The following is a 13,993-nucleotide window of genomic DNA, read 5'->3' on the forward strand; positions in this document are numbered from 1 at the left end:
TCACTTTTTATGTATTGAATTGGTGGAACAAATAAACATTAATATTTCTTTGACTATATTGTACAATTCAATACGGACCAAAATATGAGAATTATAACATGTAACATACCACTTAATCGAGCAGCTCGTCTCCTTTCTCCCAAGTCTTCCCAGTCAAAACTTTGCAACATTTTTGTAACGCTACTGTTCTGTCGGAAATCACCCTGAACAAATCAAGCTGCTTTTCTTTCGAATCGTTCCAGTTCTTGAATCCTGGTGAGGTTCCCATACACTGGAACCATACTCTGATAGGAAAGGCCTACGAATGGGAAGGAAGCGGCCGTGGCCTTAATTAAGGAACAGCCCCAGCATTTGCCTGGTGTGGAAATGGGAAACCATGCAAAACCATCTTCAGGGCTGCCGACAGTCGGGCTTGAACCCACTATCTGCAGGATGCAAGCTCACAGCTGCGCGCTCCTAACCAAACGACCAACTCGCCCGGTCAGTCCATTATCTGTTAGCATAGAATGGTCATTTGATTGTTTCATCCACATGTCCCAAACGAACTGATGAGGGTCATTTCTTACATAAGATTACCGAAATCGCACTGAGGTAACCTTCTTTGATTCAAGGGATGAATCCATTTTCTGCACCGTTGTTTAGATCGCCTTTTCCCAGGAGCAAAGCAATAGATGTTTGAAGTAATACGAATTCCGCTACCACGTTGTTTGATTCCATCGAGGTATTGAAATATAAAACTGCGAGATAGTCCAAAACCCGACTTACGTGCTAAATAACATGGCATTGTTTTGATTGGCTGCTGTGTACTCTTTACGTTAATGTTACGTTCCTCCATTGTGAATACCACAAATTTTGCGTTAATTTTACGGTTACGTTACGTCGTAATTAGTTTACGGTTACGTTTGCATTGTGAATGAGGCCTTACAAGGTCGCGGTCGCATACAGTACCTACTATGACATTACAGTACAGAATGAGGAATGAGGAGCTTTGTGTTCTGTGGGAGAAACACTAACATAACCTTATCAACCAATAAAAATATACACAAACTATATTTTGATGTGTAAGTGCCCGCCAGTGTGTAATGTCCTGTACAATTCCTATGTATGAGCCTGCAGGCTCGTTGGAATTAATTGAAATAAATGAATGAAAATAATTTCACGATGACATTTGAAGTTTTAAAGTTTATTGAAGTGAATGCAAATTAATCAATACATAGAAAACATTATAAATTACAACAGGAGAAGCACAGGAAACTAGTCTTTCCTTCGGAGAAAGGATATGTACATGAAAGAACGAATGAATCAATCATCAGCGATCTGCATTTAGTTCTGTCGCCGTCTCGCCGAGGTGGTCGTTTCATTACAATGTAGAACGTAGAATGTACACAAACAATGTTTACTACCACATAAGTCTTCAACCCGAAATGTTAAGCTGAAACCCGACGTTCCATTAAATTTATCTACAGTAATCAGGTGGCAGCAGGCAGTATGTATTTTTAATACTTAGGCATGCAGTGTTCCCTTGCACAACTTAGCTTGGCGCCAATCGCTAGAGCATATTTGTAATATAGACACTAAATACGGTAATTCTCGGGATAATATTAATAACATCCGGTGGGGGGGGGTAATTTTTAAAATATTGATCATTATTTAATATGGATGTTATATCTGGCTGCGATTTGATGTGCTTATTCTTACAAAACAGGATAAAATCGTCAACAGAATCATATTGTGATAATTTGTTGTTGGATCATTAACATTGCTATGCTAATTTTTCTAATCTGTTGTGTTTTGGTTTGACGTGTTGAGGTCTTCGAGTTGGTTGGGACATTGATCCTGTGATAAGCACGGATAAGAGACCATATTCTTTGAAGCAATTGCCGAGTAATAGCGCGTGATGTTCTGGCGTGTAAGGGTACAATGACCTATCAGAAATTGCTGCAATTTAAAAATTGCTACCTGCTGAGAAATCACGAAATAGTAAAGGAAGATTTATGGGTGAGAGATGGAAAAATAATTGATCCGGAAAAAGTGTTCTTCGAAGAGCATCAATCAGCTGATGAGCATATTGATTGTGGAGGAGCGCTGATTTCACCTGGTTTTGTTGAATTGCAAATAAACGGTACTGAATGTTTTTGCATTATAAAGAACTTGTTAAGAAAATTTACGATGATAATTGCATTTTCTGCCTTGTCTACTGCCACGGGATTTGTTTGGTTATCTGCGGGGTTCAGTAATGTGATTGTTAAACTATTTGTTTTATTACTTGTTATTATCTTAGCGCTTTAATGTGTAAGGCGAATAAGTTGCGTTTCACTAATATCTAAATATTATTTTTCCTCTTACAATTACATTCTCTCCCAAATTTTCGTTTAGACTAGTCTATAGAGGTTAAAAAGTTAATTTTTAAAATCCTCAGTACAGAGTTACTTTTTAAAAATTGTTTTGGTACTTTAGACTTGTAACATAGCCTATTGTATAAATACAACTCTTAATGAAAGCAGTCAGGAAGTCTAATATTGATGAAAGGCTATTTCATTATTCTAATACATATGTTCAAGTGAGGAATAATGTTTCTTATTAGCCTGTTAAATTTCCTCTCTTAGAAGAGTTTTGAAATAGACTTTCACTTATTTTCTTGTTGTTAACTAAGTTAAGTGATGAGCAAAGAGCGTGTGTCCTTTCCTGACAGTTGGTTTTATGTGTGATCTGAAGGTTTCTCATTGATAACCTAAGTTCTAACTATTTGTTACAAGTTGGTGAAGTAACTTCTCTTAATTTTACCAGGCAAGTTGGCCGTGCGGTTAGGGGCGCGCAGCTATCAGCTTGCATCCAGGAGATAGTGGGTTTGATCCTTACTGTTGACAGCCCTGAAGATGGTTTTCTGTGGTTTCCCATTTTCACACCAGGCAAATGCTGGGGGTGTACCTTAATTAAGGCCACGGCATAGATGGTATCCTTCTAACGTTCTGGTCCATCAGATGATATAGATGTTCATTCCCAATCTGATGTCCAGGCAGGCATCAATTATTGAAAATGAGACAAAGTCTCTCATAGTGCATTGGCGATGTCGGTGGCTCCAAGTAGTCTATGCAGTGGCCTTCATGGTATGCACTAGCCATGTGTCTTGGTAGGTGTGCTATTTAAAAACTGATGAGCCCAAATTAGCACACTGGGTGGAAACACTGACAACCAAGAATGTGTTAGCTGGACGATTTATAATGTCCAATAACGGACCAACTATATTGGTATTATAAATTTACTCATTCAGGACAAATATTTCAGGTTCCTTATACGAATCAACATCTATAAGTGGTATGTTCCGAGCTGTCAGTAGAGAGATGGCGTGGAATGATGTTAGTAGACAAATAAGTTTGAGTGGTGTCTTTAAAAGTAGGAAAGATCACAATATGAAGATAAAGTTGGAATTCAAGAGGACAAATTGAGGCAAATATTCTTTTATAGGAACGGGGGTTAGGGATTGGAATTACTTACCAAGGAAGTTGTTCAATAAATTTCCAATTTCTGTGCAGTCATTTTAAGAAAAGGCTAGAAAAACAACAGATAGGGACTCTGCTACCTGGGCGACTCCTCTAAATGCAGATCAGTACTGATTGACTGATGGATCCCATGCAATGTGATATGGATATTTGAAAAGGGAAGCCACAGCCTTATGGTTCGAATATTGAATAAAACAAGATATCTTGTGGCTATGAATATGATATCAAGAGTCATACCAGGTGTAACAACATTCAGTATTTACATTTCTGGGGAAGAAAGTAGTGACCAAAACAAATATATTCTGTTAAATAGTCATAGGTGGGAAATTGATAATACAGGTACTTCTTGACATAATTGAAAAAAAAATAAAAAAATAAAAAATAATAATAATAATAATAATAATAATAATAATAATAATAATAGTAATTGTATGGCCTCAGCTACCATGTGCAGACATTTCAATTTGACGCCATCTGGCTGTCTGCTCGTCAATTTCGACGTTCCGTTTTACTCTAGGCCCACTAGATGGCAGAAAGAGTAAACCGGATCTCTCTTGGGCATCTGTGGCTGAGATTTTAATGAATTTTGTCAGGTAAACACCAAATGTGTCACCAGAGATCTTTTACATGCCAACATCGTACGACATGGAGTGTCGAATGGACTTTTTTCCGCCCTTCAAAAATCCGACTACCTCTGCCGGGTTTGAACCCGCTATCTTGAGATCCGGAGGCCGACACTCTACCGCTGATCCACAGAGGCAGCTATTGAAAATTAAACTATAACATTTAATTTGATTCAGTAATTTCTATGCGTATATGTGTACCCTTTAGTCCCGTTACGTGATACGGAGTCGGGGATGAGGCGAGATGAAATGTATGGCACGTGTTACAATCAGTCACTACTGATCTGCATTTAGAGCAGTCGCTCAGGTGGCAGATTCCCTATCTGTTGTTTTCCTAGCCTTTTCTTAAATGATTGCAAAGAAATTGGAAATTTATGGAACATTCCCTTGGTAAGTTATTCCAATTCTTAACTCCCCTTCCTATAAATAAATATTTGCCCCAATTTGTCCTCTTAAATTCCAGGTTTAACTTCATATTGTGATCTTTCCTACTTTTAAAGACACCACTCAAACTTATTTGCCTATTGTATGATCTTTCCTGCTTTTAAAGACACCACTCAAACTTATTCGTCTATTGATGTCATTCCAAGCCATCTCTCCACTGACAGCTCGGAACATACCACTTATAATACCAATGAAATTTGTCCGTTATTGGATATTATACATTTTCCAGCTAGCTCATTCCTGATTGCCAGCGTTTCGCCCCAGTGTGCTAAATTGGGCTCATCAGTTGGTAAATAGCACACCCACCAAGACACATGGCTATGCATACTGTGGAGGCCACTGCGTAGGCTACTTGGAGCCACCAGCAGTGCCAATGCACTATGAGAGACTTTGTCCCATTTTCAATAATTGATGCCTGCCTGGCCATCAGATGACATAGATGTTGATTCAGATAGGGAATCTGAAATATTTGTCCCGAATGAGTAAATTTATAATACCAATGTAGTTGGTCCGTTATTGGACATTATAAATTTTCCAGCTAACTCATTCCTGGCTGTCAGCATTTCGCCCCAGTGTGCTAAATTGGGCTCATCAGTTGGTAAATGTTACACCCACCAAGACGCATGGCTAGTGCATACCGTGGAGGCCACTAGGTAGGCTACTTGGAGCCACCGGCAGTGCCAATGCACTATGAGAGACTTTGTCCCATTTTCAATAATTGATGCCTGACTGGCCATCAGATGACGTAGATGTTGATTCACATAGGGAATCTGAAATATTTGTCCCGAATGAGTAAATTTATAATACCAATGTAGTTGGTCCGTTATTGGACAGTATAAATTTTCCAGCTAACTCATTCCTGGCTGCCAGTATTTCGCCCCAGTGTGCTAAATTGGGCTCATCAGTTGGTAAGTAGCACACCCACCAAGACGCATGGCTAGTGCATACCGTGGAGGCCACTGGGTAGGCTACTTGGAGCCACCGTCAGTGCCAATGCTCTATGAGAGACTTTGTCTCATTTCCAATAATTGATGCCTGCCTAGCCATCAGATGACACAGATGTTGATTCCCATAAGGAACCTGAAATATTTGTCCTGAATGAGTAAAATTATAATACCAATGTAGTTGGTCCATTATTGGACATTATAAATTTTCCAGCTAACTCATTCCTGGTTGCCAGTGTTTCACCCCAGTGTGCTAAATTGGGCTCATCATTTGGTAAATAGCACACCCACGTAGACGCATGGCTAGTGCGTACCGCGGAGGCCACGGCGTTGGCTACTTGGAGCCAACGGCAGTATCAAATTATCAAATTATCAAATCAAATTATCATTTCCAATTCCAATTTCCAATCATTCCAAATTATCATTTCCAATAATTGATGCCTGCCTGCCCATGAGATGACATAGATGTTGATTCCCATAGGGAACCTGAAATGTTTGTGACAAATGAGACAAAGTCTTTCATAGTGCATTGGCACTGCCGGTGGCTCCAAGTAGCATACGCAGTGGCCTCCACGGTATGCACTAGCCATGCGTCTAGGTGGGTGTGCTATTTACCAACTGATGAGCCCAATTTTGCACACTGGGGCGAAACGCTGGCAACCAGCAATGAGTTAGCTGGGAAATTTATAATGTCCAATTACGGACCAACTACATTGGTATTATAAATTTACTCATTTGGGAAAAATATTTCAGGTTCTCTATGGGAATCAACATCTATGTCAACATACCACTTAGTCAAACAGCGCATCTCCTTTTCCCCAAGTCTTCCCAGCCCAAACTTTGCAACCTTTTTGTAATGCTACTCTTTTGTCAGTAATCATCCAGAACGAATCAAGCTGCTTTTCTTTGGATTTTTTTCCAGTTCTTGAATCAAGTAATCGGGGTGAGGGTCCCATACTCTGAAAACATGCTCTAGTGGGGTCTTACCAGAGGCTTTTATGCCCTCTCCTTTACATCCTTACTACAACTCCTAAATACCCTCGTAACTATGTGCAGAGATCTGTACCCTTTATTTACAATCATATTTTTGTGATTACCCCAATGAAGATCTTTCCTTTCTACGTACTTACAGTGATCCTCAAAAGGAACTTTCACCCCATCAACACAGTAATTAAAACTGAGAGGACTTTTCCTATTTGTGAAACTCACAACCTGACTTTTAACCCCCTTTATCATCATACTATTGCCAACTGTCCATCTCATAACATTATCAAGGTCATTTTGCAGTTGCTCACAATCTTGTAACTTATTTATTACTCTGTATAGAATAATATCATCTACAAAAAGCCTATGTCTGATTCCACTTCTTTACTCATATCATTGATATATATATAAGAAAATATAAAAGTCCAATAATACTGTCTTGAGGATTTCCCCTCTTAATTATTGCAGGGTCAGATAAAGCTTCACCTACTCTAATTCTCCGAGTTCTGTTTTCTAGAAACTTAGCCACCCATTCAGTCACTCTTTTGTCTAGTCCAATGCACTCATTTTTGCCAGTAGTCTCCCATGATCTTCCCTATCAAGTACCTTACATGATAGGTGAATCATGGTACATTCAATTTGACCTCCTGAATTCAGGATATCTGTTATATTTTGCTGGAATTCTACAAGTTGAGCTTCAGTGGAATAAGCTTTCCTAAACCCGAACTGCCTTTTATCAAACCAGTTAATAATTTCACAAACATGTGTAACACATAGGCGATCAACAAAGACTGAGACTTATTTTTTCCTGTAACTTCCATGATAGTTCCCTATTTGTAACATAAATATTTGAAAAGAGCAGGTTTTTATGTATAATGTCTGTAGGCGGCAGCACTCTCGTATCGGTAGGTTGGTAGAATTGTTCTATTGTGTAGACGCTACGTGAATTTCACATACCAGACAATGGAGGTGACGGGAGAGGAGCAGTACATCACAATCAAATTCTGATTTCGTTTAAACCATACAGCCACTGCAACTTACAAAAAGCTGAAGCAAGCCTACGGTGAAGATGCACTACCTCGTGCAACAGTGTTTAGGTGGTTCAAGGACTTCAAAGAAGGCCAACTTGTCTGTGTTAAGCAAGGTGGGCGTGGTGTTTCGCATTCTGCTGAAGTCATCATCAGTCAGTATTGTCTACACTGAGGAATCCCATTGCAAAGAAACTACCAGAGCTTTCTTGGACTGGATGGCGACTTCACCATGACAATGCATGGCCTCACATTGCAAATCAAGTCATTCAGTTTCTGGCTCGATTCAACATTACCTGTGTACCGCATCCACCTTATACGGACCGTGCGAATGGCGAGTGGTGTGCTCTTGCAACTATCTCAGTAAACGTTTGATGGGGTAAGCTGTAGGCCAGTGCTCGAATTAGTTTATGTCGGTGTTAAGTGAAAGAATGGAGAGTCGAATGAGTAAAAGCAAACAAAACTTTCACTCATCTCCCAGCAAGGAATTGACGTTAACATTTATTAAAGGGGACTTCTCCTTCAAATAAAAATGAACTAGCCTCGTTGTGTTCACCCTGTTTTATTATGAGATGTGAGGTGGGTTTTACAGCATGGTAAGCCTCTCTACATTGTCCAGAAAAGAAAAAGCAATGTGTCTTCAACCCCTGAAAGCGTTTGGGACCGAATACAATGTATCTTTGTTATTGATAGTTCTCTGCATTGGAAACTTTGAAGTACGTCAGTGAGCAAAGTAAAAAGATAAAAAGTGCATACACGTGCCCCTCATTGTGACACTACCTGTAACGACCATTCTTCGATTAAGAATACAGTTTTACATATTCTGAATTAATGGCAGATAATACTGAAATAAAATTTTCAAGTAAGGGAATGACACTATATAGGAATTGCTCATCCCTTGAAATTTTCACAGTGATACTTCTGTTAGGAGAATATACAAACAGTTCACGTAAGTTGATGTTTAAAACATACATAGATATCTGCGCTTGGGTGTAGTAGACGTGACTATCTTTAATATTAATTTCACCTTGTTGTGTCACGTAAAAATACAGCACATTGCTCCGTTTCTCTTGAATAATAGGCTTTTCTTTACACGAAATAGGACACTTCATTTCCAAGAAAGAAAAGCCATTGGGATGAAATACTATCCCGTCTGGACTCGAACACAGCCATAGCTGCTCTACTTTGATGCACACTCCCACTTGTTTTACAAAACAGTCATTGAGTTTGCAGTACTCAACCACCGCCAGTTGTTCAGTGCTCCTACCGTACCCCATCGCAAGTGTGTTATGGGATGTGGAAATTAGAAATGACCTTGCAAGCTGATCATAATCACCACTTCTCAGTGTCTTAATCTGATGAGCTTGCTGGCTGGCAGATAAGCATAATTTTCTTTGTTTGAACCATGCAGCACAGCGATATTGAAACCTTGTGTCAAATGCAATTTTGTACATCTGTTCTGTTGTAACTGTAACGTTTCCGTTGTAAAATAGTTGCACGTCTTGAGGCAAGAAATCGAGATAATACACGGGTTTGACTGATAATCTAACAGCGGACATTTTCGTAACAAAATAGCACGTATGGACTGCATGGGTATTCTGATTTTGTATATCGTTCAGACACTAGATCAAATCCTCAATTTCACTACGTTCTGCAGCAGAATCTATAACGTTTTGTAGAATGGAACTTGCCACCACGTAATTTTCACTCGTTGGTACAAACAAGTTTTATTGAAAATGGTTGATTCTGTTTGTTCAGCAACGTGGACTCATTCTTTAACTTATAAACTGAAAATCTACTGGAATTTGAACCATAGTCACCGGAACTTGAGGCAAGCCTCTTGCTACCTCCTTTTATAATAGTAGAATAACAGAGAAAACTGGCTTACTTTCCTTATGTTAGCTTAGCTGCTAGCCTCTGACTTTAGTGACTGTGGTTTGAACCCCAGTGTCACTGAAGTGCGATTTTCAGTTGAAAGAATTGTGTTTCAGGAAGGCATCCAACTTTAAGTTCATTATTACAACTCTTGCAGGACTCAGTGTATGCAATGGCCCCGCACAATGATTCAATAATTTATAACTAAAGTTATTGTGAATAAATAATTAACAATTTCCCGAAGTAGGAATGAAATATAATAAATACCTTAATTTCAACGTTGTATGGTGGCTGATTAATACTCGTTTTCCTTAGACACTTGCCGTATATTTCTTGCCCTACCTTTTCTTCACGTCGAAGACATGGTTACTGCTATTTAAATATTCACCTTTCTTTAGCGTGGATTCCCGGAAATAATCTGAGTGTTGCACTGTCTGAAATCGTACATAAATTATAGCGGTTGCTGCTACTGTCAAAGACATTTTTGTCTGGCTTTACCTCTTTATTTTACAATCACAACTCAAAGCTTACTGCGCTGGTTGCAATGAGCTGCACTGTCAAAGGTCTCGTGAGTGCCCCATCAAACGACTGCAGCTGTTTCCGTTAGGGGCGCTAGCTACTAAACTTCTCGTGCGCGCACGGTCCCTATAGCCCTGATCTTGCACCCTGTGATTTTTTAAATTCACATCACTAAAGGCAAAGCTTAGGGGCATTCGATTTGAGAACTCTGAAGCAGTGCTCAAGAAAAGTGAGGCGATTCTCAAGGACCTAACAAAGAATGGTCTGTAGCATGTGTTCAAGGACTGCCAGAGGTGCTATAAAAAGTGCATTGAAGTAGGAGGGGACTACTTTGAAAAATATCATGTAAACATTGAAATGAAGTAATAAACATATGTAAAAAAGAATGCCTCAGTCTTTGTTGATCAGCCCTTGTATAATCAGAAAGAATGCTTTCCCAAAGCTTACATGCAATGCATGTCAAACTGACTGGCCTATATTTTCCGATTTATGTCTGTAACCCTTTCCTTTATACATATAGGCTACTATAGCAACTCTCCATTTATTTGGTATAGCACTTTCATGCAAACAATAATCAAATAAGTTTTTCAGATATGGTTACTATATCCCAACCCATTGTCTTTAGTATATCCCCCAAAACCTTATCAATTCTAGCTGCTTTTCTAGTTTTCAACATTTGTATCTTACTGTAGATCTCATTATTACAGGTAAATTTTAATACCAGTACTTTAGTTTTAGTCACCTCCTCTGTCTGGACATTATCATTGTAACCAACAATCTTTAGATACTGCAGACTGAATACTTCTGCCTGTTGAAAACCCTCGCATACACACTCCCCTTGTTCAGTAATTATTCCTGGAATGTCCTTCTAAAATTTGTATGACCACCAATTATGCTTGCCATCATGTTACCCTTAGCTGATTTCTTTGCTAGATTCAATTTCCTAGTAAGTTCCTTCAATTTCTTCTTACTTCCACAGCCATTTCTAACTCTATTTCTTTCCAACCTGCACCTCCTTCTTAGTTTCTTTACTTCTCTGTTATAATATAGTGGATCTCTACCATTCTTTACCACCTTTAAAGGTACAAACCTGTTTTCATATTCCTCAACAATTGCTTTAAACCCATCCCAGAGTCTGTTTATGTTTTTATTTACCGTTTTCCACTGATCATAGTTACTTTTTAAAAACTCCCTTATACCTGTTTTATCAGCCGTATGGTACTGCCTAATAGTCCAAATTTTAATACCTTCCTTTCTATCACATTTATTTTTAACTACGACAAAAACTGCTTCGTGATCACTAATACCATCTATTACTTCGGTTTCTCTATAGAGTTCATCTGGTTTTATCAGCATCACATCCAGAATATTCTTCCCTCTAGTTGGTTCTATCACTTTCTGAATCAGCTTTCCTTCCCATTTTAACTTATTTGCCATTTGTTGGTCATGCTTCCGGCCGGACAAGTTGTCCGTGCGGTTAGGGGCGCACAGCTCTAGCTCGCATCCGGGAGATAGTGGGTTAAAACCGCACTGTCGGCAGCCCTGAAGATGGTTTTCCGTTTTCCGATTTTAATGTCAGGCAAATGATGGGGGCTGTACCTTAATTAAGACCACAGCTGCTTCCTTCCCATTCCTAGGCCTTTCCTGTCCCATTGTCGCCATAAGACCTATCTGTGTCAGTGTGACATAAAGCAAAGAGAAAAAAGGCCATGCTTCCTGTCATTCGCATTACCTTCCCAATTGACATTTGGTAAATTGGGATCACCCACTACAATCACGCTCCTTTCCATATCATTTCCCTTATAGCTGATTATCTTATCAAATAATTTCAGCGTTAGCACTATCCCTTCCCAGTCTGTACACTCCAGAGACATCATCTAGAGATGAGTCTTACACCTAGAATTTCATGTTTGTTATCTTTAACTTTTTTTTTTTTTTTTTTTTTTGTAGCTTACAAATTCTTTCATCAGAATGAATGCTTCCCTCCTACCATTCCTATCATCATCGCCTTAAGACCTATCTGTGTCGGTGCAACGTAATGCAAATAGGAAAAAAAAATTCCTATCCTATCTCTATGATTCACACTCCAGTTCCGTGAGTGAGAATATTTCTGCATCTATTATATCATTTTTCAGCCATGATTCAACTCCTGTTACAATATCTGGTAAGTATATATATATATATATATATATATATTAAATTACTTCATTCGATTCCTTTCGTTACGATACTTTTACAGTTCAGCACCAACATTTTTATATCTTCCCTACTTGACTTCCAGATCCCTGTACCCTTATCACCGCTCCCTAGACCACCTCATTTCCCAGAATGTACCTCCTAACTTATATGTACCACTGAGGTTTAAGTGAAGGTCACTGAGCGCAGATCCCTATCTCCTACCCACCCATTAGGATTTAGAAATCTCACTTCCAGTTTTCCACATACCCACTCCATAGTCTCATTTAAATCCCCAATCAGCTTCCGGTCAGTATCCCTCCTACATATTATTCCACTGATAACCATCTCTGCTTCCTTAAACTTTACCCGTGCTGCATTTACCAGATCCCACACATCCCCAGCTATGTTGGTACTTATACCTTCTTTCCTTACATTGTTGGTACCAATGTGAAACACTACCACCTTCTCCTTTTCTTCCTCCTCTTCTACTTTCCTCAACATCTGCCTTAACCTAATTTCTGGATAATACTCTACCCTGCTTCCCTTTCCTCTGTACTTCCCCCACATGTCTAACAATGGAATCCCCCATGACCACATCCTCTATTCTACATTTCCCTTTCCTACCTTTTCCTTTTCTCCTGCTTCCACACTTCTCAGCAACAGTTCCCTATTCCTCATTTTGCCTCTGTTGTTCTATCTGTAAAGGTACACACAAATATTCCTCATTTTGCCTCTGTTGTTCTATCTGTAAAGGTACACACAAATATGTCAGGCAAGATATTACTACAGTACAGTTCTTAAGTTAAATGCGGTTATGTTATTTTTACAGCTGGTGGATTTCTCACAGACACCTGTCCTGAATTTTGATCCTGAATAGAGCTCTTAGCCTGCAATCCCCTTCCCCTCCCTCTTTTACACCTACTGTATCCTGTACATTGTTTGAGTGAGGCCTAGTTTTCTTCCTCACCTCTGAGAGGATCCTAATTATCTCCCTCAAACTCTCCAACTCCTCCCTCATACTACTTAATGCTTGGCCGTCGGTTCCTACACTTTTACTCCTTAGCCGTTCTTTACGGAATAATGAAAAGAAAAGGAAAAATAAATAAAATAAGTTATTCTGTGCAAAATAAAAATGAAGGGAAAGAAATATTGTTTACGATAATACCGGTACACAAAGATCACACGACAATTAGGTATGGTAATTAATTTAGGCTACTACTACACTACAGTACAACTTAATTGTACTAAATTTTTATCTTACAATAGCCTAACAGGATGAAAACTATTGTTAATTACTGAAAACTGAAAGGAATACACAAGAATTACACAATTCTAAACTGCAGTTAAGTCTACCCTAATTATTACAACAGAATTCTAGTAAGAGAGTTACTACAGATACTATACTGTGGTACACAAATATTTCACAGTAATAGAATAAGCACACTACTTTGTGATAAGATACTACAAGACACTACAATAATTTTAAACTTCGTTCAGACATATCGTAATTACAACAGGTTATTACTAAGCACAAACAGAAATGGAAATAAAGTTTGAAATTCGCAAGAACTACTCAAAGATTACCAACATAACTAAATGCGTAGACAGATTATTATTGTATCTACTGTTTTATCCTACTGTGCTCTAATAGAAATGAAAACTGTGTTTGGTTAACTGTTAAAGGAGCAAGAGGGCTACTGTACACAGATACACACAAATATATCAGGCAAGATACTGTTATCTACACTACAGTTCTTAACTGAAGTGCAGTTATGTTATTTTTACAGCTGGTGGATTGCTATTATTTTCCCTACTACGCGGGACAGGGAATAAAAGTGTCCTTAAATGCTGAAAAATAAGAGGTTGACTGCAATAATTTCTCTAAAAAACTTTTGTCG

General features: G+C 38.7%; 1 protein-coding gene across 1 annotated transcript in view; it reads left to right on the forward strand.

Moving 5' to 3' along the window:
* The first annotated feature begins 1,680 nt into the window (after positions 1–1,680).
* The window catches only part of LOC136867105 (N-acetylglucosamine-6-phosphate deacetylase), a 125,829-nt gene continuing 113,516 nt past the window's right edge, over positions 1,681–13,993 (forward strand). The window contains exon 1 of the mRNA XM_067144210.2: positions 1,681–2,122. Within this exon, the coding sequence (XP_067000311.2) occupies positions 1,921–2,122 (202 nt within the window). The 5' untranslated portion in view covers positions 1,681–1,920. The remainder of the gene's footprint in view (positions 2,123–13,993) is intronic.

This window comes from Anabrus simplex, chromosome 3 (genome assembly GCF_040414725.1).
Source record: "Anabrus simplex isolate iqAnaSimp1 chromosome 3, ASM4041472v1, whole genome shotgun sequence".
NCBI classification, from domain to species: Eukaryota; Metazoa; Arthropoda; class Insecta; order Orthoptera; family Tettigoniidae; genus Anabrus; species Anabrus simplex.